The sequence below is a fragment of the Nerophis ophidion genome, linkage group LG11 (genome assembly GCF_033978795.1).
Source record: "Nerophis ophidion isolate RoL-2023_Sa linkage group LG11, RoL_Noph_v1.0, whole genome shotgun sequence".
Classification (NCBI taxonomy): Eukaryota; Metazoa; Chordata; class Actinopteri; order Syngnathiformes; family Syngnathidae; genus Nerophis; species Nerophis ophidion.
In genome coordinates, this window is record NC_084621.1 from 40,547,046 (window position 1) to 40,574,136 (window position 27,091).

At 38.9% G+C, this 27,091-nt stretch overlaps 1 protein-coding gene across 5 annotated transcripts in view; it reads left to right on the forward strand.

Moving 5' to 3' along the window:
* Nucleotides 1-27,091, forward strand: part of fhod3b (formin homology 2 domain containing 3b) — a 242,668-nt gene that overhangs the window by 146,492 nt on the left and 69,085 nt on the right. For all 5 annotated transcript variants that reach the window (XM_061915920.1, XM_061915923.1, XM_061915921.1 and 2 more), the window contains exon 5: nt 4,731-4,836. In XM_061915920.1, the coding sequence (XP_061771904.1) occupies nt 4,731-4,836 (106 nt within the window). The remainder of the gene's footprint in view (nt 1-4,730; nt 4,837-27,091) is intronic.

Here is a 27,091-nt window from a genome sequence, read left to right on the forward strand (position 1 = left end):
GCATTTGCGGAAAATGTACACGTCATAGTCACCTCCAGTGTCGCTTTGTGTGCAAGTTCTTAAATTAAATTTAACTTATCCGAACAATATCCAGTGTTGTGGTATTTCAGTTAACTGGAATCCAGTGTGCTGTGGGGCCACATTGCAGTGAATCACACCTGAGCCTTCATAAAATAATCAAATCTTTAATGGATAAGTGAAAGTAAACAATGTGATAAAGAACATTTTACTTCAATCAATCTAGGGATGTAGATATCTGGTCAGGACACTCCTCACTCTTTTGCCTTCACCTTCATTGTTCATTCGTTTTGGGTGACTTTATATATTCTAGACCTAGACGTTGAGTCCGCGACATACATGACGGACAATACCTGATACTGTTTGCTTTGCCAGTCCAAATGCATTCGATATTTTCCGTAGTCTTCCCTCGTTGGCAAGGTAATACAAAGCACACGCTACCTTTTTTTTAATCACATCCATGGTAGCCCGCATTCTTGTTGTCACTCCTTTGACAAATGGACTACCGTAAGTTTTTTTTGTAAGTAGAATCACAGCTGACCTGGACATTCGAAAGTTCTCTTGCCGTCTGAGAAGTGTTATATCCGAAATAGCTGCAATCGATTTCTCTTAAGGTGTTTATGTGTGATTTGCACAAGCGTCTGTACATGTAGAAGAAGGAGAAACACGGGCATGTTTGGATGACTCGCCTCCATATTTCCAGTGTTATGAAGCTGGCTGTGGCGCGTTCCTTCTGACGTCACTTCCTATGTGGGGCGCGGTCTTTCTGACTTCACTTCCACTCCGAACTCAGTTTGTAAACAATCAATGAGTCCATACAAAGCTAAGAGCCGGAGATTCAAGATATACACGGCACACTTACCCTTGTATAAAATTATCCAAGGAGGGGAATCTTAAACGATGGGCTAGTGTGGCTGACACAATCATTAGGCCAGTGGTTCTTAAACTGGGTTCGATCGAACCCTAGGGGTTTGGTGAGTTGGTCTCAGGGGTTCGCAGAGGTCAAGACACACCCGACTCATCATGTAAATAAAAACTTCTCCCTATTATGGATACCCCCAAACAATGTTTCCTCTAATTTTTCATCTGATTTTCAGGTGTGTCATTTGTTGTGAGTTCATGCACTGTGTTGGTTTTGTTCTTTGAACAAGGTGATGTTCAAATACGGTTAATTTTGTGCACCAGTAAAAAAAAATATATAACATTGTCTTCAATTTGAATTTTTTGTTTAGTTTTTTTTTTCACTAAAGAATGCTTTGGTAAATGCGCATATGGAACTGGTGGGGTTCGGTACCTCCAACAAGGTTAAGAACCACTGCATTAGGCTAAATAATTATTCGTTTAAGGAGTTATCTGGCTTAATTTAGACAGGGCCTTAGGCTTACTACATACTGTATTGTAATGTTGGTCGTTATGGTGGTACTCGGACAGCCAAGTGTTTTCTGAGGTGGTACTTGGTGAAAAAACTTTGAGAACCACTGGTCTATGGTAAAGCTGTTACAGAAGTCGTTTAGGCTCCTCCAGGGGGGAGAAGCCATCGTGATGAGCCCACTGTTGCTCCGCTGTCTTCCTACTTCCCATCTGAATGCTGGGTTTTATCAGAACATGCTCCAGCTCAGCTTTAAATAACAATGTGACTGACAGGTGAGACTCACAGGTGGTTTTGTCATCAGGGATGCAGGACGGGCTGCATTCCATAACTAGCATGGACCAGAAGCCTCACTTTAATTCACTTAAACTTCTGCTAAAATGTTCAAGGTGAGTCATATCCTCCTGACAGTTGACGTCCTGTGCAGTGGACATTTGTGTTTTGCACTACAGGGCCATTTTTTTTAAACAAAAGTCTGACAAAAGAAATAGCCAAAAAGACAATATCCACAGCAAGGAACCCAGGAGGTTGTACCAAGTGTACATAAGTATTAAGAATAATGAATTGTCTTAGCAAGACACTTTTGGAAAGTCCTGCTTTTAACAGTTTTTGGAATGCCATTTTTTGCACAGAGTTAGACTTATAAGGTCATGCTTGGATGAGTTTTGGGTGTAAGAACCTGACCCTCAACCCCATTAACAACCTTTTGGATGATCTACCGCAGGGGATTTTAATCTTTTTGACGCCTGGGCCCAACTTTTCCAATACAGAGGGACCCAGGGCCCACTTAAATATCAACATTAAATTAGTGACAAGTGGTAGAAAATGGATGGATGGATAGTAATCTTACTCTTGATTTGAACCATATTTAATAATTATATCTAACCGTCTTACCGGGTACAACCGTGTTAAATAATATAAAACCATGTGTTAATCTCCAAAAAATAGTTATTTCATACAAACTTTAGGCCTAGGTAAGGTTGATTAACAATATAAGTAATAACCAAATATACTGCAGAAGAAGAGACTTATAAATAACTGAGAAAAAATAATTTACATACAATTATGTTGTGCTAAAAGAAACTAAATTAATAATGAATGTTAACTAACTAAAATGTCAATAAAATGTAAGTGCAAATGAAAACAGTTTTACTATACAAGTCATAGTTTTTATTCTTAAGAAACTTCGCTATGACTTTAGCACCAGACTTCTTCTGTTTGTTTGATATTGTCATTACTGCCACAAATGGTAGAAAAGTTTATTACAACTGAGTACTGCAGTGACCCATTCAGACCACAGCTAACAATCTGATGTTTTTGGCGGGCCTCTATGGGGCTCTTGCAACCCAACAATGAACCTATGAGCCTATGGTAAAGGAAAACTGCTCTACAGTACAACAGGGTTTGTGAGCCAGGCGCTCCCAGGTCCAACACTCTTCGTGTCCTCCTCCATATTTTGTTTATATTTTTACTTCCGCTGAAGACAAGGTGCCCTAATATGTATTAACAACGCTCACTTAATAAATGGGAGGGCAACACTTGAAGACGGATCTTTGCTCAACTATAGTAAAATAGAGTTGTGCAGTATAGAAAATATATGATCTAAAAGATATAAATTTGGCAGAAGACAGAGCTTTTAATACTACCGTTACTGTGACGATCTGTCACACTCACGTCGGGTTGTGTTTCCTCGGTTATTTCTGGTCAGCACTCTTATTTTGGTTCCATTTCCTGCTTGTCTCCCTGAGTGCTATTTTTCTCTCACCTGCTGCTGATTGGCAGCCTGGCCACACCTGTAAATCAGCTGGCTGCTATTTATGCCTGCCTTGCCCTCCAGTCAGGGCTCGATGATTGGTTTCCTGGTATCCTGTTTCCTGTTTTCTTGTCGCCTGTTTTCTGGTTCCTGTTATTAAAGTCATGTTTTCCTGAACTACGCCTGCCAACAGTTTATGACAGTTACATCGTAATAAGGCATATTGATGACACATTCTAATGGTAATTTGACAGCGACAAGTGGAATAAGCGGTAGAAAATGGATGGATGGATGGAAGTGAACGACCGCTTCCTCAAAGCAATGTAGCATATTTGCAAGCGGCTAGTGTCCCTCCAAAGTGCAAAGCCACTTTTAAGTCAGTAATCCTCGTCTTCAGGGCGGCAAAGAAAATGTTTTTACCAGTGTTACTGGAGGATGAACAATAACTAAACATGCTACACTACTCACTGTCAGAAGACAGGTTAACCGCAAGTTAGAGCTTCTAAATGGAATCAAAGGTGGACGAATCGATACAAGTATTGACAGTAACGATACCATGTATAGTATCAGCTCATGGTCGATACTACAGTGGTTAGATCAATAGTTTTATTTCTATTATTAGATAGACAGTTATATTTGAATGACAGGTGTCGCTCCTTTGGATTTTAACCCTTTTTACACCACAGTAGAGTGAAAACATCCTTACCTGAGAATTCCCTTCTCTTCTTAGAGTATCAATTTTGGGGGCTTTGGCACCCCTACCAACAAGGATTTGTCGGTCGCTTCATAAAATTCAAATTGGTAGACCACCAGGAATGTTTTTTTTTACACATGTGTTTCTTTCGATAAATAACCCTAACAGCATTGGATAAAAATAAATTTTTAATTGATTTTTCACATGTTTAAGGACATTAAAAATCCTTTGATTTACTTTTCACCGTGGTTCTATTCTTTGTGTAACAAAGAAACATCAGTATTTTGTGTATTTTGTTACATTTTAATTTACAAATAGTTTTTTAAAATGAGTAGGAATTACATTTTGTTAAAAAGTCACAGACGCAACAAATGATTGAAATAATTGTTTGTTGAAGTCCTATTGCATGGTCATGTATACACTGTATTGTGTGACAATACAGCAACACAACCAATGTTGTAATAGAAAAATGCTCAAACTGGTCTGTCAGTATTAATTACAACAATGCGTGAATTTCACACAAACAGCTGAATCGCAATATTTCAAAATGCATGCAGATGTCAACAAAGCTGCCAGCCTCTCACTATATTTCAAATACCAGAGGTTAATAAAAAAACTACATCAGGAGGTTCACTACAGCCAAATGCTAATGTTTGTCTGCACAATTAGATATCCTGGCGGTTATTTGCTTTTGTTAAACACACACGCACGCAGAGACTGTAGGAATAGAGGCGTGAATCAGAGCACTTTCATTATGTTTAATTTAGTTCCTCACATGCTGTGTCGTGAGGCATGTGCAATCTTTTTTTTACCAAATACTGTCAGTGCAAATTCATACGTAAAGTGTGACAGTATCGACTACTACTTAAAGTCTTGTTCTTTCCTTCCATTTCCAGGATGACAAGGACCTGGTGCACGAGTTTGTGGTGGCCGAGGGACTGACGTGTCTGATTAAAGTGGGAGCTGAAGCTGACCAGAACTACCAGAATTACATCCTCAGAGGTAAATGACTCTCCAAAGTTGACAGTGCAGCCCCAGAGCTTCATCAGTTCAACACTTTTCTCCTGTTAAATGTATCCACAGCCACGTGTTGTTACCATGGGAACTGGTGAATCGGCTATATAACCCCCTCACACCAATGTTTAGGTCAAGTTTTGAGTTTTTTGTTATTTTATCTGTCCCATGGTAGTGAGGGTCGGGGTTAAGGGTAATCATAAAACCTAATATTTTCTCACTCCCCTCATTATTTGGCATATGTCTTGTCCTCAGTTTTTGTTAGTAATCCGTTCCAAAAGTTCGGATGAATCCCAAATTGTTCCAAAAATATAAACAACTAAGAAGTGTTCTCAAAAACAATAAGCAAAATTCACGGTCTACAAAAACAAAGGGAAATCACGAAACATGAGGAATTAAATGTATAAATGATCATTTAACATCCCTTTTACCTTTATTGAAGACCTTTCTTGGTGAAGAGGACAATGAGTGCAGAGGAAGAAGTGTTAAGTATGTGTACTTTGCACCAAGTTCTTTTTAAGTTTCAATAGTGTTTCTTGCTTTCTTTATCAAAGTACTGACACTCGCAACTTTCTTTGGCCTCACGGTGGCTTATTATCCAGTTGTACTTAAAGGAAAAAAATTCATACAGACTGAGTCAACGTGGGATTAATTTTTTTGGGCAACATTTTGGGGAAAAAAAATCCCTTTAACCTGGAATCACACAAAAAGTGAGGCGTAACAAGTATGTAATATTATTATTTTAATTTTTGTTTGACTTTTCTTGCATTTGTGGGTCCCTAATTCCAACACATATTGTTGATGCTATTTGTGTTTATTCACTTAAAGGTTGATTAATTAAATTTGTCCTGACTTAATAAATGTTGGCTATCCACGTCAAACAATACCAAAGCATCAAATCACAAGGTTAATGCACTTTAGTGTGAGCTTGCATGCACTTTTGCATGCCTCTGTTTGTGGGATTTTGCAGTCAGCGAAGTGGACTTACTTATTCAAATAAAGTCAAGCTCTTACCCAGAGATGGGCTAACTCATCTCCCTTTTGCTTGAGGCTATAAGGAAACAAAAAAGTTAAATGTATTACTTAAATCTAATCTTGGCTTGTGCATATTAACACAGACTTGTAATTTTTTGTATTCACTCTGAATTGATCGACTGTGCAGGAGTACCTAATTAGATTAGATTAGATTAGATTAGATTAGAAAGTACTTTATTTATTCCTTCAGGAGAGTTCCTTCAGGAAAATTAAAATTTTCAGCACAATCCCATTCAAGATCAGTCAAACATTACAGGGAGACAGAACAGGATCGCTGACGGGTCTGCCGGCTTCCAGCGCCCCTTACAAAAAAGGTGAGATACAGGTAAACAAGTGGGGGGAATGGGAGAAAAAAACTGAAGATTAAAATAAAATAAAAAAATCGGTCTAAGCCTGGGCCCTGGAGAGGGGGTCCAGACTGAGGCCAAGGGGAAAAAAAACAACTCACAGCCATAGTACACATCCCTCTCACATGTGTGTAAGAGGGAAACATCAAACATCAAAGAAGACAAAGGACATTAAAGAAATTAAAGCAGCTGATGCAACCAGCCACGTCTACATACAGCTATGAATAAAAACTAAAAGAAAAACATATACACTGTGTTGGCCTCTGCAGTGTTCCACGCGACCGTCCGCTGGGGTGGAGAGAGCATGGGCAGAGACAGGAGCAGACCCAACAAATGTTGTGGCCGAGGAAATCTATATCATGTTTATTTTCTACCGTGTCTCGGAAAAAAATAGCGATGACGTCTTTGAGGAATAAGTTCAAAATGAAGTATAAATTCAAAAAGTGTACATTTTCAAAAGATTAATTACGATACTTGAGGAGATGGTGGGGCGTTGTTTCTTTCATTTGCAATCTCGGAACGCCTCCACAATCAAACATCTTGCAGACTGACTCAAAAAACTGAGGAATGTTTGGCAAAATGTACACCAACGCATATTCATAACATTTTATCTGGACCACAAGGAAGTGTCTAACCAATGACCTTATCTAAATGTGCGAGGCACTTCTGTTGGCCGCCTCGTGCAGGTTATAAACATGAACAGGACCCCTGCTTGGACTTCCTTCTTGATGTTCCCGGCTTCAATTGAACCTCTGATTGAACTATGGCGAAGGAGGAGGTTTTGGAGGAGATGCTGGTGTCATCGTGCGATGAATGATGAGACCACTTCTCATATCTTTTCACTCCCCTTTCTGATCAAAACACCCTTATCACACGCTCCTTTCTTCTCCTCATGTTTCAACATCTCTATGAGAAATGTACAAACCTCACAGAAGAGCCTTTTTCTGATTTGAATCTTCACCACTTTTCTCCTGACTGGTCACGCCGTTTTTTACAGTATGTTTTTTATTACGTAAATAATAAAAAAAGGCTTCACCGCACATCTGAAAATGAATAAATGAAAATGTCCGTCAGCTAAAAACATGTGCGTTGTAAGTTCGATTATTTTTTTTGGGGGGGGGTTATCGGAGAACAGACCAACCGAGGCATGATACTGCTGTTAAAATGTTAGTACGCCTGCTAACGTAGCTATGCTTTACTAATGTCCTCCTCGCCCACTCTTTAATGTTACATTAAAACATGTATTATGATTAAAGCATATATTATATTTTCGACACGTTCAAAGTTACAGTGTATATGTAAAAAGTGGATTAAGTGCACAATAGTGCTTGTTGGTGGACAAACACACCTCGTTAGCATTAAAGCTATAGACACACAAAAGTGTTTTCCAAGTTTTGCTCACTAAAAGACCTTTTGAAATTTCAAATTGTCTTAATTTCAGCATCAAGGCAATATTTTGGTCCACACACTTTAAATACGCCACAGTGGGACATCTTAAGATTTTTAGCGTGCATTTCCTCCAACTTTGGCTTCTTAGCAGAAGTGATAATGGCATTTTCCAACTTGTTCATTATGAGACCTGTTTCCTAATTGTGTATGTAGTACAGTATTTTTCTGACTATAAGGCACACTTAAAATCCTTAAATTTACTAAAAAATCAACAGTGCGCCTTATAACCCGGTGCGCCTAATGTACGGAATAATTCTGGTTGTGCTTACCGACCTCGGAACAATTTTATTTAGTACATGGCGTAATGATAGTAGTACAGAGTAGTCGCACATAAGAGATGTGTGTAGACTGCAATATGACGCCAGTAAACAACACCAAAACTTTAAATGTTCCACTGAAAATAAAGAACCTTACACACGGCACTGAAAAATCTGTCAAAATGTTTTAGTATGACTTTGAAACTGCACTGATGGATTGTCAGCCCATTACAGCTACTGTAGTCAGAGATACAAGTATTACTATGGTGTGTGTATAAGGACCGCAAAATGGCACCCATTAGCAGACATATTATCTGGTGTTTTGTTTCAAAATAATATGCAAAACCAAATTTTCCTACCTTCTGGTACCTGCTGATGTGTATTTGAGATCTGCATAAGTCCTGAAAATTTGCGCACGTCCGCAACTGTAGTCCGTGGCGATAACGTAATCAATAAGCTTCTTCTTTTTGTCTATCTTCTTGTTATTGGGCATTAACCCTCTGCTGTTGCCATTTCTAATATAGAGTAGCTTAAAGTTCTAACTTATATCTCGCTTTGAAAGCGCTAAAAACTACCGGTGTAGTGAGTTTACATTGTTCATCCACAGAACATTTCCGGTGTTGTTGCGCTAGTGAGCCACGGATGAGAAGATGCTGCTCCGTTGTTGATTTAAGTAAAGTCTGAATGTCATTACAACAGTTAGCTCCATCTTTTGACACTTCTTCCACTCCCGTCCTTGCACGCTACACTGCTACAACAAAGATGATGGGAAGAAGACGCTGTTGAAGGCTAGCCACGTAAATAAGACCGTCCACAAAACGGCGCATCCCGAAGAAACGCTCAGTATGCGGCTTGAAGATGGTCTGAAAAACATACTCTATGCAACATTTTGACCAAAGAACCATCATCACATGTTATGTAAACCACAAGGAAGTGTTTTACAATTAGAAAAAAATCCTAATATGACCCCTTTAATGCGCCTTATAGTCCAGTGAGCCTTTTGTATGGAAAAAGACCTTAATAGACCCGCTCATTGGCAGTGCGCCTTATGGTCCAGAAAATACGGTACATATAGTTAATATTGTATTACCAACAACAATGTTTTTATGCTTTTTAATTTGAAAATGGTGTCACGTAAATGACCCACAAAAGTGAAACACTGAGCCATTTTTCAAAAGAAGGAAGACAGCCTTGAACTTTTCTGTCAGGGGAGCCTTTGAAAGCCCCTCCATGAATCAATGAAACTATCATGAAAGATGGAAAAAGTATTCACACTTGCACCCAGTGAGCATTCATTTTACAAGGGCACGTTCCCAGACTTCACTCCTTGGAACAATGCCATTGTACTTCACAATCTGCACCTCCATCTTGCATTTGTTTTTTCTTTTTCTCAGTTCTTGTTGCTCTCTTAGCCCTGGAGGTGTCTGTGACCAGTTAGTGAAATGATGTGGGTTTGTTCCTTCTTGGGGGCCCCTCACACCTGGCTCAAAGGGCTTGCAGACCGGGATTTAACTTGCTGGAGGCCTGTACTTGTGGCCCAGGGGGGACCTCGTATGCCTTCATCACCCCATCAATGCAAATGGGAGTGAGCTCACTCTTTCTGAGGCCCCTTTTTGTCATCTGGTCCTGCTACTTTGCACACAGCTCTGCCGCAAGGCCAGAAATAAACAGGAGCCTGCAAGGTCATCAATGCGTCAGCAGACATTTTTAGGTCCATGGATGATAAACAATTAGGGGTACTGTATGTTGCATTGTTATGTCTAACTGAAATACTGTGGTACCTCAGAAGCCAATCTATTGTACGCTCGTTGATCCAACGTTTTGAAACAATTATTCCCAAAAGAAACCATGACAATAGAAATGTATAGTACTCTAAGGTAAACTGTGGCCATCATAAACCTTCATTAATTCTACTGGCAATTTAAAGGGACATTCTAACATTTTATTGGCCTCAGCTAAATTGCACACAGAAAAGTAACGAGCCAGCAGGTTGGAAAAGTCTGTGAATGGAAAAAAAAATAATGAAGCCACCAGCAGAGAGTCTCATCAAAACTAAATAGCTAAATGCCTACGATGAAACACAGGAAAAGAAACTACAAATTAAGAGTCCCAAAAAACAAAAACATAGGAAAAAACAACTGCCATGTGACATCTTTAAAGCATCCAAGTTACACAAGTTCTTTTAACGACTGCAAAATATAACGTGTTCTAAATTTCCTTAGTTTTGACAGTTGTCCTGTTTGTGCTTGCGTTGTTGATCCAAAGACATTGTCGAGCCATTTTATTTTGTCTGTTTGATTCCTTGTAACTAAAACCCGGTTCCATAAACGCAATGGTGCCAACATGAACAGCGGTAAACAGACCCCAAAACAAAGTAGATATTTGTGCCTTATTTTGGTGCAAAATTACTGCTGACTCAACAACTTGCAACAAGTACAAACCCCGTTTCCATATGAGTTGGGAAATTGTGTTAGATGTAAATATAGACGTAATACAATGATTTGCAAATCCTTTTCAACTCATATTCAATTGAATGCACTACAAAGACAAAATATTTGATGTTCAAACTCATAAACTTTTTTTTTGCAAACAATAATTAACTTAGAATTTCATGGCTGCAACATGTGCCAAAGTAGTTGGGAAAGGACATGTTCACCACTGTGTTACATCACAATTTCTTTTAACAACACTCAAACGTTTGGGAACTGAGGAAACTAATTGTTGAAGATTTGAAAGTGGAATTCTTTACCATTCTTGCTTGATGTACGGCTTAAGTTGTTCAACAGTACGGGGTCTTGTTGTCGTATTTTACTCTTCAAAATGCGCCACACATTTTCGATGGGAGACATGTCTGGACTGCTTGCGGGCCAGGAAAGTACCCGTGCTCTTTTTTTACGAAGCCACGCTGTTTTAACACGTGGCTTGGCATTGTCTTGTTGAAATAAGCAGGGGCGTCCATGATAACGTTGCTTGGATGACAACATATGTTGCTCCCAAACCTGTATGGACCATTCAGCATTAATGGTGCCTTCACAGATGTGTAAGTTACCCATGCCTTGGGCACTAATGCACCCCCATACCATCACAGATGCTGGCTTTTGAACTTTGCGGCTATAACAAACCGGAAGGTTATTTTCCATTTTGTTCCGGAGGACACCACATCCACAGTTTCCAAATATAATTTGAAATGTGGACTCGTCAGACCACAGAACACTTTTCCACTTTGGATCAGTCCATCTTGGATAAGATCGGGCCCAGCGAAGCCAGCGGCGTCCCAGGGTGTTGATGATAAATGGCTTTCGCTTTGCATAGTAGAGTTTTAACTTGCGCTTACAGATGTAGCGACCAACTGTAGTTACTGACAGTGGTTTTATGAAATGTTCCTGAGCCCATGTGGTGATATCCTTTACACACTGTCGGTTTTTGAGGAAGTACCGCCTGAGGGGTCAAAGTTCTGTAATATCGCTTATGTGCAGTGATTTCTCCAGATTCTCTGAACCTTTTGATGATTTTACGGACCATAGATGATAAAATCCCTAAATTCCTTGAAATAGCTCGTTGAAAAATGTTGTTCTAAAACTGTTCAACAATTTGCTTACAAATTGGTGACCCTCGCCCCATCCTTGTTTGTGAATTACTTAGCATTTCATGGAAGCTGCTTTTATACCCAATCATGGCACCCACCTGTTCCCAATTAGCCTGCACACTTGTGGGATGTTCCAAATAAGTGTTTGATGAGCATTCCTTAACTTTATCAGTATTTATTGCCACCTTTCCCAACTTCTTTGTCATGTGTTGCTGGCATCAAATTCTAAAGTTAATGATTATTTGCAAAAAAAAATGCTTATCAGTTTGAACATCAAATATGTTGTCTTTGTAGCATATTCAACTGAATATGGGTTGAAAATGATTTGCAAATCATTGTATTCCGTTTATATTTACATCTAACACAATTTTCCAACTCATATGGAAACGGGGTTTGTACTTCTTGTTGATATTGTACAAATAACATCCTGTAACAATGTAGCACGCCAACTGAAGCACACTGTGTCTGCCAAATTTAAAAAAAATGTTTTACTGACTTTAATGCTCCAAGAGCAGCCATTATGCACCAATGACAATGCACCGAATTATGAGCATTGACAAAAGGAAGTCATTTTTTGCACAATCTCAATGTTCCGTAATTCTGCAATAAGTACGACAATTTGTTTTAGAATGTATAAGTAGTTATTTCCTTTATATAATTGAAGTATTTAAATTGTGAGTATGTTCAACTGAAGGTCACAAAATTCCATAAAAATGTACAGGTATTTATTCTTTTTTCCCCCACAAATTTGCATGAACTCACAACCTACCGATCTCAGGGCGGACACTCTAACCACTAGGCCACTGAGTAGGTTGACCTCATAGCCCAGTTTTTCCACTACAGAGGGTCGCGGGTACCACTAAAATATTTATGGTAAATTAGTAATCTTACTCTCGGTTTTAGTTGTATTTAATAATTATATGTAACTTACTTACAGTTTAACCCGATACATTTTTAAAAAAATGTTATGAAAGCACGTTTTAAGCACAAATATTATTATAAGGGTTTAGGTCAGGCTGATCACAAAAATAAATACTAATTAAATATACTGTCAAAGAAAGGACTGATAAAGTGCTAAAGTTAAAGTAACAATAACAATAATATATGTTTTTCTTAAATAAACTTTCACTAAAATTAAATGCAAAAGAAAATAGAGCTTCACTACTTTAGTCATAAATTTTGCGCCTAAGAAAATTGTCAATGACTAACTCCAGTTTTCTTAATAATGTCATTACTGTCATTGGTGGTGGAAAAATGTACTACAACTGAGTACCGCTGAGGCACATACAGAGCACAGCTGAGAAACAGATATTTTTTGGCGGCCCTCTAAGAAGCACTTGCTGACCAATAACCAATGGTTAAGCAACACTGGGCTTAACTATTATTGATACCACCCATCATTTTTCAAGATAATTAATATGTCCACAATGAAGCAGAATATTCATACTTTACTAAGGGACCAGATCCCAATGAATCAACAGTATAATGCTTTTATATTTTTTCCTAAATGGAATGGACCCAACTTTTCAATTATTTTTTTCAAAATATTTTTCAATATAAGCTTATGTATAATGATCAAAACTAAAACAAATAGTGGAGTTTTTAATATACGGTGAAGTATCACGGTATTTTTTGGCATTTACTGTGAAGGAAAAAAAAAAATTTAGTCGCTGCATTAAAAAGTGAGCAGCATGAAACAGACCAACCAATTACTGCCAACATGAAGCAATTATGTGTTTTTTTGACACTGCTTGTGTTGAAGGTCTTCAGCAAGAGCTATGTTTTTACTGACACCTTCTCTACTTATTTTATTAGCACGTGTTTTTGCATTTCAGAACAGAACACAGGAAAAACGCTCTTACGGCGTCCACTTGACATTTTTAATCCATGGAGAATGAGGGGAAACATTTAACATCTTTTAAATCCTATTATGAGGGGAAAACTCAGAAAAACATAAAACCCTGCAAGCTGTATTATGTTGTACAATAAAAGAGCTGAAAGGCAAAGTTGTAACGTGCACATTTTTTTTGTGTGTGCATTAGTTTCAGTCTTGCTTTCCATCCCAGTGTCTCTATTGTGCTCCCGTTTGAAGGTCTGCTGCCTTTAATGACATGCAGGCTACAACGCTGTAAGTTGAAGCCCCTTAAAGAGGGAATAGAAGATGCTTTTGTCAAGTGCTTCATGGCCTCTTAAAGTTCCGGGTACCTCGACAACAGCTACAAGTGCTGAAGAAATACAAGACTTTTGTATCATGGCTTCTCTATACAAGGATTTTCTGTGTAGACCACAACATTGACGCTGTTTGTGGGGTTTTTTAAAACAGACCTCTGCCGAACTGTCCAACAAATCTGTCATTTGCAATATATTTTTGTTGTATCAAAAAAAAAAAGGTTAAATAAACACTGCCAGAACCTCCAAAAAGTCTTTAAGTTATCATTGGAATAAAGACAACATATTAAAAAAAAAAGCAAAATACATGTCAGTCTCTTATCCTGTAAATTATTTTATTGTTTTGGCCATGTAAATGTTCTTTACTCAGCATCAACGCGTTTCAGCCATCCGGCTTGCATCAAGGGGTAAAATATTTGTTGTTTGTTATAATAATAATAATTATTATAATACATTACATTTTTAAGTGAACTACACCTAAAACTACCGTTTACTTTCTGCTGAACACAACACCCAATGTGCCAAAATATTGCAAAACTGTCTCTACTAATAATGTAAGTGACAACTAATAAGGTAATAATAATGAAAATGTAACATTGACCTATTTTCACCCCATTCATTTGAATGTTGGAAAGTTGAATATTACGCCACTCGATAGTGTCTGCACTTCAAAAATACCATTATTAACGAGTAAAACTTAGTGTCCGTGTTGCTATGGTAATTCCTTTGCTACACTTGCAATAATAAACACATGCAACCACAAAAGCGAAAAACTCAACAAAGCCAATTTTAGGAAAAAAAAAAGCTTTATCTAAATCCAGTCAGTTTTATTTTAAAGCAAATTTGGCCAGTGAGCACACCAGCAGGTCTCCTCACTCATCTTTGGACTGACGTTTGCATCAATCTGATCACTGACATTATAACAACCCACCTGCCTTTCAGGTAACCATCCGCTGTTAAATGAGCCATATGAAATAATCTGGTCAGAAATGTTACTGCAATCACGGTCAAATGTTGTAGTGCCCTCCCTCTCTCCATGATTGAGGTTGCCAGATACTCAGCCGAATCCAGCTCGATCAACTGGGCTACGCCAAGGAACTTCAAACTTCCACTGCCTCTTACTAGGGGTTGAGGTGCTAGGACCATAGCTGAATAGACAAGCATTTTGTCGATAACAAATCTCTAACCAAGACATTGTACACAGAAATGAGGCCATTTTCAAGAAGGAGTATGTCTTGCCTGCATATATCATCACAACAAATGGCAATCACATGGTTATTGTCAGTAGTATCAGAAAACAAAGACTAAAACAAACTACAACCAAATCTAGCAATGGTTGTACTGGTGAAAATAAGTAGAGCGTGCTTAGCAGCCTAATGTACATCCTAAACTAAAGAGGAGACATTTTACCATGGTATGCGTATAGGCTACTGTTTCAAACGTTTCAGATTGCCATATAACTTGGTACATGTAGTCCACAATATGCAGACATGAATGAGGAATTATTTTATCATGTGATTTGACTGTCTCCATTCATTCACATTGCCTTGACAGCCGTGCTAATGTTGGAACCCATTTCCTCAGCGTATCAGCATATTGAGAACAAAATATGCACTGACAATACCCATATCCACAAAGGTGTTATTTCTCGAAAATATATTTTTCAAATTCACATCGACATACTGGCTAACGGTATATATTTCCCTCGTTAGCCTGCATGTCGATGTGTCATTGACCGGGCTAGCATGCGAAGCATTCGTTGCACTAACATACTAGTTTTGTTAGACAAGATCATAGACCGTATTGGACAATATAGTTAAACAAAATGTCAATTTCCATTTATTACAAATAATAAGAAAAAATAAATGCCTGACTTACCTATCAAGGAGATAATTAGCAAGTTTGGCGTCAGATAAAAAAATCTTCTCTGCCTTCAATCGTTTTCATCTTTCAAAGGCATCTGTGATACAAATCCTTGTTTTGTTCCTGGCTTTGTCATGAATAAGTTGAGAATCGTAACAACGTCTTTTAGATTTACTAAGGTCTGACATGTTTAGTAACTTTACCAGTGACAGTAGCTCAATGAAGAGGGGGGTGCGTAACTGGCAAGCTGGATGTGACACAGTCACAGACTTTCTAATTGGTCAAACGGTAGACGGCGGGACATCAAAATGAAAACAATAACAATATTTCGGGGCAGTTAATCTAATTTTAAAATGAGAATATTCCAGCTGAACTACTATTATCTGTTATAAAGGTATTTGAAAATAACATTATATATTAAAAGTTAAAGGAGCTTGTGTGATTAAAATAAATGCTGTGATTTAAATGTGTATATACATTATACACAATCATTTTTTTGTGATTGATCGCATGGGTTGTCACGTTAAAGATGACAGCCCTAATTGTTATATATTAGATTAATTACCATTTATATTCACTGTAGCATAGATCCAATATGTACATAGTACACTACTGAGTCCAACTCTAACTCAAAACACGTGTATCCCAGATCAACGTCGGCCATTAAAATGCATTTAAACCAATTCAATCGTTGTTTCCCCCCAAAATCAGCACAATTTTACCAAGTAAATAAAAATGTTTGAATGAATGAATATAACATACTACAAAAAGTTACAGTAGTTTTATGAAGTATAATAATGTACAACATTTAATTTGCAGCGCAGATTTTTGCGGTATCTGTTACCGGCTGCTTTGTTATTGTTATGTTGCACACGGACGTCTTTGAGTGACGGACCAAAGAGGTCAAAGTTGACGGCAAGTGATATGTATGTCTGCACAAGACCCAGTGAGGAAAGGTTAATGCTTGATTGCCCAGTTTGTAGAGTCAGGAGACAGAACAAACTGACACATTATTGGCAGCTTCTCCATATTCTCATAGATAAATGTCTGCCATTTGGATTGGCGCCTAAGGCTTGCGTGCTGGCCGGATCCCTCTCCTAGTCTTGGCTTGGTCGTGTTTTTAACGTATCTTCTTTTACTCTACGCTCTCATTTGCACTCACTTTCTCAGTGATTGAGGTTGGAAGACAGGATTGTGTCAATCTCTAGCTGTGGGCTGTGGACGATTCCTACTTCAACCAAGAGCTTGGAGGCTCGTAGCTCAAAGTTATGCTCACAATGTGAAATACTCCTAAATTGAGGCACCACTGTACTTTGATGCCAAAGATCATCCGTGTTGACATAACAGTGTTTTTGATGTGCTCAAGCCTTTTTGACATCAGACTCATTGTTTTCGTGGAAGGTACCCCGACAAGAGTTTTCATACACTTGACAGAGTGTAACACAATCCGCTCCTTGCTGGTTTGACCATTTGGTGAGAATTAAGTGAAAGTCCAGGTGTGGCTGTCTTTAACGTGCTGCTGGAAGCTGTCGTCGGAAACACTGTGTATTGTGTCGTCCGGCCGTGTTACTGCCTGGCTGCTCCACAGAGTCGCAGGCCTTTTACTGTGGCCCGTCGGCTGCATGAACACATGTGCACACTGGTTGTTAATGGGAGCAGTGAGCTGCGCTCTCGCTACATGCAAAAATGATGAACGGGAGCAGATGAAAGAGGACGGAGATGCAATCTCAAGAGTATGATAAAGGGAATGTGCGGGAGAAAAAACAGGTTTTGCTGACACATGTACAGTAGAGGATAAACTTTTACTGTACTGTATAAGAAATCCTCGAATGTTCTGCCGCTTTTAAGCATGCAATCACGGACTAGGTCAAAACATTCATTAGAAAAAAGGTACAACATTTTGAGAAAAAAGTTATCTTGTAAGAAAAATATATTGTGAGCATGAACTTGCGTTAAGTTACAAAAGTTGCATTAAACCAGTCTTTCTTAAATAGCCCCCCTGAGGTGGTGCGGTGCAATGCCAGGGGAGGCCCGTGTGACCTCAGGGAACGTGTATTATGTTTGCCATCCTAGAATCTGACAAAGTATTGGGCTTAGCTTCACTGTGACAAGGGTGGGGGACGAGGAAAAATCAATGTTGTTTCCTTTAATGTTAACAAGGATACAATGTTACGCAGAATTGTACTACCAATAATTTTTATAGATACATTATCCATTCGTCCATTCTCTACCGTTTGTCCCGTTCGGGGTCGCGGGGGTCGCTGGAGCCTATCTCAGCTGCATTTGGGCGGAAGGCGGCGTACACCCTGGACAAGTTGCTACCTCACCGCAGGGCCAACACAGATACCCTATATTACCAAGTATACGCCCGCCCATGTCCTAATAGCCGCCCGGGGTCTGAGCCCATTTTGGGAATTAAACGCCTCTTCCTAATAATAGCCCATGTATAGTGGTACACCACAACTAATGGACGGGAATACTTTAAGGGGGAAGAAAAACAGAAAGTCTGACATAAAGTTCAAGCTAGCGGTTCTGAAGTATGCGGAGCAGAATTCTAGTATGGGAGCAGCCAGGCAGTTTAACGTTGACCCAAAACGTGTACGAGAATGGAAACAAAAAAAGGGAGATCTACTATCTCGGTAGGCAATCGATGGAAAACGGGCTCGCTTATCTGGCGGAGGTAAGAAGAAAGTGAGCGACGAGCTTGATGCTAATTTGTGTCAGTGGATACATCACCTTCGTGGACTGAACCACCGTGTGTCCCGCAAAATTATCCACATTAAGGCCAAGGAGTTGTATGCCACTGCGAGTGACACGGTGGCATACAACAGTATTATTGTTTTGATGGTTTTGTAGAGTACTTGGTACCCTAATTTTATTTTTCCTGTATGCTGCTTTATTTAAAACTTGGAATACTGTAGCCTTTATTTTATTTAAGTGACACTATTATTGTTCTGTTTTGATGGTGGGTGTTATACTTGAGTACTTGGTACCATAATTTTATTTTTCCTGGTAGGCTGCTTTATTTAAAAACTTTATTTATTTTCTGTATTGGTATTCTATTTGACAATTGTTGCACTACTGCCATGTTGAGGCCTTGTTGATCTCTGCTCTTTTGATAGTCTTGTTTTTTTGTTTGTATGTTTACAATAACTTATACATTTAAAGTTTTTTATAAGGAAAAAAAAATACTGGACAGTAACCATTGTAACCAAATAATGGCCTGGTGCAGGCTGGTGCAAAAATAAATAAAAGCCTTGCGCAAATAACCGCCTGCTTCTTTTAAACGCCCGTCTCCAAAAATGATTTTGTGAAATAAACGCCCGGGCTACTTTTTGGTAATATACGGTAGATACATTTTACCACTGGGTATTTATTGCATAACAGAAAATAATTGATAATCATTGCATCAAACAATGAAACAGTACATTATGTGTCACATGAACACTTCATCACTATGATGTTCAATGATCTAATGTACGGAATAGGCCTAAATATACAATGGCATTTTTTTCCCCCTTAAAAACATTAACAAAAACATATCAAAGGGAATAAGTGGTGGAAAATGGATGGATATTTAGGGTTGAGAGCAGGGCTTCTCAATTATTTTCTATTGCACCTCGAGCAAAAAGAAAACATTTTGCATTTTGGTTTAAGCCATGCGAAGAACTGTTGCCTGTGGATTTTTTTTTCTTTTAAATTCATATCTTCTAGTCAATAGTAATTGATGTGATAAAAATAAATAGTATTTTCTAACAACAGTAGAAAATACTATTCGTTTTTATAACATTAATAAACATTTGGGGTCTTAGGTTTTTTTCGTACAGTTCTACATGAAAACTTGTGATTTTCTGTTTTGTCTAAAAGACCAGTGTGGAGAAGTTTTTGAGCTTGGATATAGAATCCTCCATATTGGCAGTGAGATTCATTCATTCATTCAGCCAAGCATTGAAAAATATTTCTTGCATCTGACTTGATCCTGACTAGCTGGCGAGTGGAACTATTTGTTTTCTTCAATGAAGTTTAAACAACAAACTATTTCCATTGTGGGAAAAGATGGTGGCAACATGCACCTGATAGCTCACGTACACCCCTCCTTCATGGTGACTCAGTGTGGAGTACTGTGGTGATTTTACTGTGTATAAAGTTAGCAAGAATAATGATGTCACACTTACATTAAATACATTATTATACACAAACATTATATGGTGCTGACAAACAGAAAAAAAAAACCCTAAGCCAGTGGCGCTAAAAAAACAAAAAACGCCTTCCATAGTTGTCCTCAGTACCTGCAGTGAACTTTTGTTAGTGTAGCACTTATCACAAACATGTACTGCATGCTGTACATGCTATATGCTATGCTATTTTTTAAAAGCTATTACAAACTTGGTGAATCTGATGTGTGTTCTCAGGGACAAAAGTCTATTTTGAAAGAGCATGGAAAAATTAGTGGGTTTTAATTTAAAAAATGTTTATTCTATTCGGAAGAAATCTGTGAATATATGTGGTAATGAATGTAGAATGAATGTTGAAGTGTTACTACCGTACATGCAAGCTAGCAAGCGACGCCATTTGAAGATAACAAGTTATAAAAAATAATAGAAAATATTTTCCCAAAAAGCGTGTATTTTTTTGAACTGTCCCAACACTAGAGGCAATCGTTGGGATTGTAGAGCGGCACTAGTCATCAGTGTATTTAGGTTTGTGTATGAAATTCACTTGTTAAGATTATGACTTTGTTCTCCTAATTGTCAATTCTTGATCAGTGTTGCCCTAAGAGTCGTTACAGACGTCTAAAATGCTTGCATTTTCACATTTACAGCATATGTTTGCTTTGTAAGTTTGAGTCTTTTTTTCACTCTCTATTTTATGGTTGGTTACTCTGATTGGATTCCGTCTTCAGAAACCACTGCCCGTGTGAGAGGAAATGTAGCAAATGAGCAGCGCACATGTTTTCATCCTGCAACTTCTCAACCCCAACGGTGACATTTAGCCTCCGGTATGGTTTCTCTCCAAATGGCTCCATACACCCGGCGCTCTGACAACACAATTAAGACGTTACGTTTCTAAACAAGCTTTTGACTCAGCAACCTTTTAACATGAAAGCAAAACCTGACCTGGTGACATGTTTTTGGTTAAGATGTGAGCCGTGATCATACCAGTGACCCCCTGACCCCCCGAAAAACACACTCGATCTCATGTGAAACTCAAAAGACCCCTTCCATATCCCCCCTGGCACGGGCAGACCATTTATCCCCACCTGCATGACCTACATTCTGCTGCTGCATGCTCAAATCCCCAACCTTGTGTTGCTGCATCAACTTTTCTGTCAGGATTTTTTGCCTCTGAAGTTTTACAAGGATTGCAGTTTGTCATTGATGCTGGATGACAGATTGCAAACAAATACATTACACTATTATAGTGTTGTAATTGTGTTATGTACCCCACTGTAACTAAAGACGCACTATACTGTACTTTATTACCACATGCATGTCTTTTTCTTGACCTTACTGCTGGAAGGATGTCATTTTATGGCTCCCCTCCAAAGTCTCTCCCTGCAGGACTTGATGTGGACAAGCTCATCAGTTGAGCTTTCAACAAGTTTTCATTTATAAGCGCTGATGTATCGGTTTAAATATAGAGCACATTTGTATGTACAGTATAAAGAAATCCATCGAATGTGTGCTCAGCTTAGGCCTTGCTGTTATTTTGCAGAGTCTTGTAGTGTCTGCAGTGCTGGATCACTGTGGCCTTTGATTTGTTTGCATGTCTCTAGGGACTGAAATGTCAAACACTGGCAGACATGTAGTCTTCCCCAAAATGGAAACATCCTCCTGTCGTTTTCCTGTAACTACTGTGGCCTCCTTGTAGGTCTGGCAGTCAGTTTGGAGACTGGAGACATTTTGGCAGCGGGCTGCAGTTGTCTTGCTCGAATGTCTGGACGCATGGACAAGTTATTCATGAGCATGTCTTAGCCACTTAACTGTAAGGGATGTGCAGTAAACTTGTATTGTCACAACAAACAGACTTTCAATCAGAGTCTAGTTGGAGGAAATGGCAAAAATGACAGGTTTGTAGTATTGCACATATATCATAAGCTGTCTATAGTCGTCCATTGGCACGTCGTGCTCCAAATACTGCGGCTTTACTAAGTCATATATTTTTTTAAAGCATTTTCTACGGATTTTTTTGCCTGAATTAAATGTTCAATTAAGTTGTATTTATGTTGTATATGTATTATGGTACATGTTTCTTATTTTCTTTTTTTATGGTGCAACTATTGATAAAGACATTCAAAGTCAAACAAATACAAATAGACGGAATAGAAATTGAAAGAGTAAATGAAACCAAATTTCTAAGTATAATGATTGATGATAAAATGAACTGGGAATCTCATGTAAAAAATATACAACATAAAGTAGCAAGAAACACGTCAATAATGATTAAAGCAAAACATGTTCTCAAACAAAAACTATTCCATGTACTGTACTGCTCGCTAGTGTTACCATATCTGAGTTATTGTGTAGAAATATGGGGAAATAACTACAAAAGTACACTTCATTCATTAACAGCGTTACAAAAAAGATCAGTTTGAATAATACATAATGTTGGATATAGAGAACATACAAACCCTTTATTTATTGAATCGAAAATACTGAAATTCCACGTCATAGTGAATTTGCAAACAGCTAAAATTATACACAAAGCAAACTACAATCTGCTACCCAAGAATGTACAACAATTCTTCTCAACGAAAGAGGAGAAATGTAATCTGAGAGAAAATTTTAATTTAAAACATTTATACGCACGAACAAAATTTAAGACTTTCAGTTTATCAGTATGTGGAAGTAAATTATAGAATGGATTAAGCAAAGAAATCAAACAATGTACTAATATGATCCATTTCAAGATACTCTTCAAATTTAAAATGTTTACAAATTACAAAGATGAAGAACCATGATAAACATTCTGAATTTATTTAATCCATCCATTAATTTCTAGATAATCTTACTTATCTCACCATATGAAATATAACTTACTTCACTTATTATTATTTTTTTTTTTTTTTTTATTAATAATGGACTATATTGTGAATAAATTGAGAACAGGAAATGAACAAAAGTTTTAGCAACTGCTATGTAAAGGAAAAGGGGTAGGATTGAATGTCTGCTTCTTCCTCCTCATTTTCGAAGATGTTGAATAGAGAAACCGGAAATTGTGATGTATCATGTTGTATGCATGCATGTTCCAAATAAACACAAACTCTACCCAGTTTCCGTGTCAAGGGTGAACAACGCTAACAACGCTAACAACACGGCGGCTAATCATGGCGCTACTGTATCTTCACCGCGAAAATCAATTCGACCAACTTTTGGGTGCACTTCATCTTCCAACCCCTGCCTCATCAATAATACGTCTCAAAGTTGGTAAGCCTTTGGCGCGTGCGATGTCAAAAGACGAGACGCAAGAAGTACATCATCCGCTCCACATGGTATTGGTGAGCCTTTGGTGTAAGTGATGTGGAATGACATCGCGGGACACACAATGCTAACAACACAGAATGCTAACATCACAGAACACTAACAACAGAGTTAATGATCATAGCTGCGACTGTCAAGGTGATCAACTTTTGGCAGAACAACATACGCCCGTAGTTTCAGTACTCGAAGCCCGGTTCTAACTTTGAGGAATTCCCCAGGATGTGACAAAGTATTTCCAGGTTGTGGACGTGTTGTAGTGGGCAAGCGACGGGCGACGGCCAAAGCGTTAATGCTTGGAGGATCCTCCGGACTACCGATAAGTGCTGTGATCAGTAGAACACAGTAAAGGCAACAAGTCTAATGGTGACTATATGGCTATTTTTCATGTTTAAAAGGCTCTAATTGTTACAAAAAACTGTACATTGGAAAACAAGACCAGTTCCAGGACTAACCCAAATATAAAATGTCCCTGAATATAAGACAACCCCTCTTTTACAAGAAATGGAAAACACTTTATTTTAAGACAAAACAACTATAAAATCGAGTTTCTTGTTTTAGAAGAAAAAAGGTGAAATAACAACTGGTAGATAAAAGTGAATTAGTGAAGTGAATTATATTTATATAGCGCTTTTTTCAAGTGACTCAAAGCGCTTTACATAGTGAAACCCAATATCTAAGTTACATTTAAACCAGTGTGGGTGGCACTGGGAGCAGGTGGGTAAAGTGTCTTGCCCAAGGACACAACGGCAGTAACTAGGACGGCACAAGCGGGAATCGAACCTGCAACCCTCAAGTTGCTGGCACGGCCACTCTACCAACCGAGCTATGCCGCTCGGTTGGTAGAGTAAAAAGATCTGTAAAGATCTGGTTGACTTCTCTGCTTCCTTGATCCCCATGATCTTAACATCATAAACTCCTCTTCTGTTTACTTTCCCAACATTTGATTTTGTTTTGGTTGATTGGCAAGACTAAATTGGCCCTAGTGTGTGAATGTGAGTATGAATGTTGTCTGTCTATCGGTGTTGGCCCTGTGATGAGGCGGCGACTTGTCCAGGGTGTATCCCGCTTTCCGCCCGATTGTAGCTGAGATAGGCTCCAGCAACCCCAAAAGGGACAAGCGGTAGAAAATGGATGGATTGATGGAAGTAGAGGAGACATGGGCATCAGCATGGATCTACGGGAGCTTTACTTTTCAACTCACATGTAAGCAAATAACAGGGATGGGGATTTCCGCGGATCCGCGGAATTCCACCGATTTTGGCGCCCCCAGGTTCATTTCTGTGAATCATTTGAATCAGGGGAGAAAATTATAGGGGGGGTTAGGTACTCGTGGTTTTTGTCTCTGCGTTGACCTAGTTATCAGTACAAGGGAGAGAATTCCCGCGAAAAATATAATGTGTGAAGGCACCAGATTGGCTAGCTCTATCAGCTGACAACATCAACCAATGGCATTGCCCGTTATAGGCGTCTGCACGCGTCGTTTGCCGACAATGTCTAGTCCCTGATCCTCAATTATTGTGAGCGTTTCTGAACTCGTATTCTGTTTATATGGGACGGCGTGGCGCAGTGGGGAGAGTGGCCGTGCGCAACCCGAGCGTCCCTGGTTCAATTCCCACCTAGTACCAACCTCGTCACGTCCGTTGTGTCCTGAGCAAGACACTTCACCCTTGCTCCTGATGGGTGCTGGTTGGCGCCTTGCATGGCAGCTCCCTCCATCAGTGTGTGAATGTGTGTGTGAATGGGTAAATGTGGAAGTAATGTCAAAGCGCTTTGAGTACCTTGAAGGTAGAAAAGCGCTATACAAGTACAACCCATTTATCATTTATCATTTATATTGGTTGTGTTTATCGGCGACTAATCTGGAAAGAAAACACAGTAGCTCTCAATTAACACGTTTCTTTATTGACAAAACAGTTTCAGACATGGTTAAGCTTATTCAAGATAGGAATGCTTCATTAGCGAAAGATATCGATAAGGGCGTGAGAAACAAGTGGAACTGGGCATGGCTCGATATATCTATCAAACTGAAGGTGAAGATTAACAACAATATCGTAGAAGTAAACAAACTGATCAGCGTTTACATTGCAAAGTGTGATGAAGCGGGACGTGCTCAGTGCTTATATTGCAAGGACATTGTGAACTATGGATCTCGAGGAAAGGTGGCACTCTTTGACCACGCGAAATCAGCAAGGCATCTAAGTAAAGTGAGTTTACGGGGAAGAATTCTGGTTAATCCATTTGTAGGCCTATTTTGTCTATAATCCAAAAGTGTGCAAGAATTTGATATATGTGTAAACTTGTATACATAAATTTCATCACATGATACATTTTTATGAAAATATTTGCTAATAAATGTGAAATTTTGGTCAAGGAGAATATTGTTAGATTTTGACTCAAAATAGCAGGAAATGCATCCTAAGCTAACATAGATTTCAAAAATTTTCTGGGGGGGGCATGCTTGCACTCGGGTGCGGCCGGTGTGCGGCTTTCCGCAAAGCAGTGTTTTAGGATTAAAAAATGTTCAGCTGATTTTGTAAATCTTCATTCCCATCCCTAAAACATGCCACAGTGTCAATTCTGGTCTTTCAACAATCGCTATTTCTTCGGAATCACAATATTTATTCATGTATTACATATGGTCTATTATTTGCGCACTATTGACTAGTGATGCACCGAGTATTTGGTCATTAAAAATAGACTTTTCTAACCGAAACCAGATGTAATGAAATGTCCACTTTCTGCTTGCGGGCTGCATCTTTCCCCGCGCACAGGACTGCAGTGTAAATGGGGCCTGTGTGTGAGTGATAGGGAGAAAAGCTCTGACTCACTTGGATATTTGCATTATACAACAAAAATAATATACAACAACCTGTTTTGTTCAGGGGGAAATGCTGTCTTATATTCAGTCATTTACAATTAAGTTCTTAAATAATAAATCATTGGAATTTAACTTTCAGAGAACTCCATTCTTCTTTTTTTACGTCGTCCGTAACCTGCTGCGGCCAACGTTAATATTGTCGACCGTATTTTAGTCAATAAATTTGTCCGGTTCTGAATTGTTCAACCTATAAATCCATGATCTTCAGATCTTCCAAGGTATAAAATCTTGTTTTTGGCTGGACTCAGTCATCGCTGATAAATCCACTTAAAAGTTCCAAAATCTTGTCATGTATTCCAGCTCATTGTTTTGGTTTTATGGCTGCTATTTCTTCACTTTGTGGCTTACAGCTGTTGTTTCCAATGGACTTCCTATTCTTTTGGGTTTTGCCTTTAAATGGATGCTAATGTTATTGCATGTGATGTTAAAATGTTGACGTTGGCCGCGCTTCCAGAGGCATAATAGAACAAGAATGGACATTAAACAGTTTCTATAGCAAAAAGCACTCTGAGTGAAGATTGTCCAACTAACGTGAGCACATGGAAGCTTGCACGCATCCGACCTGTGAGTACAGCTGCTTGCTAATGCACAGCACAGCCAGATAAGAGCCTGGACGGGATGGAGATTTGGCCTCTTTCCCAAAGTGCTGATAAAATAAATTCTCGGCCATGACGGACAGTTCGACTGACCCAATTTTGTATAAATTTTCAGAATTAACAACCGAGGGGGCAAAGTGATGAATGAGTTTGGAAAGGGAGGCTCTTGTGTTGATTTCACGCATCTTACCAGATAAGCTTGCTGACTCATGTTGGCGCTGCCACGCAAACCTCAGATTTTCTCACCTTGGCAGTGGTCAGAGAGCAACCCTTCCTGCACATTTTTGCGGCTTTGGAATGTAATTGCTGCGGTTTACGACGGAGAGGTCTTTAAGAAACACTTTCAGAACCGCCGCTGTGGTTCTTTCATACCAACGGTCTTTGCTTGTTGTCCTTAAGGCAATGTGTTTTCTCCCCGGCCTGGCTTTTCCCATGGTGGATACATTTAAATTCCAATCATTGAGCTTTGAAGGCAGCATACCGTCTGCCAGCATCTCATTACGTGACATCCATGCACAAGGGGGCAGAGAGGTTGTTATTGTTATACTTTGTGTGAGGTATTGTAGAGCTGCTCGTGATTAA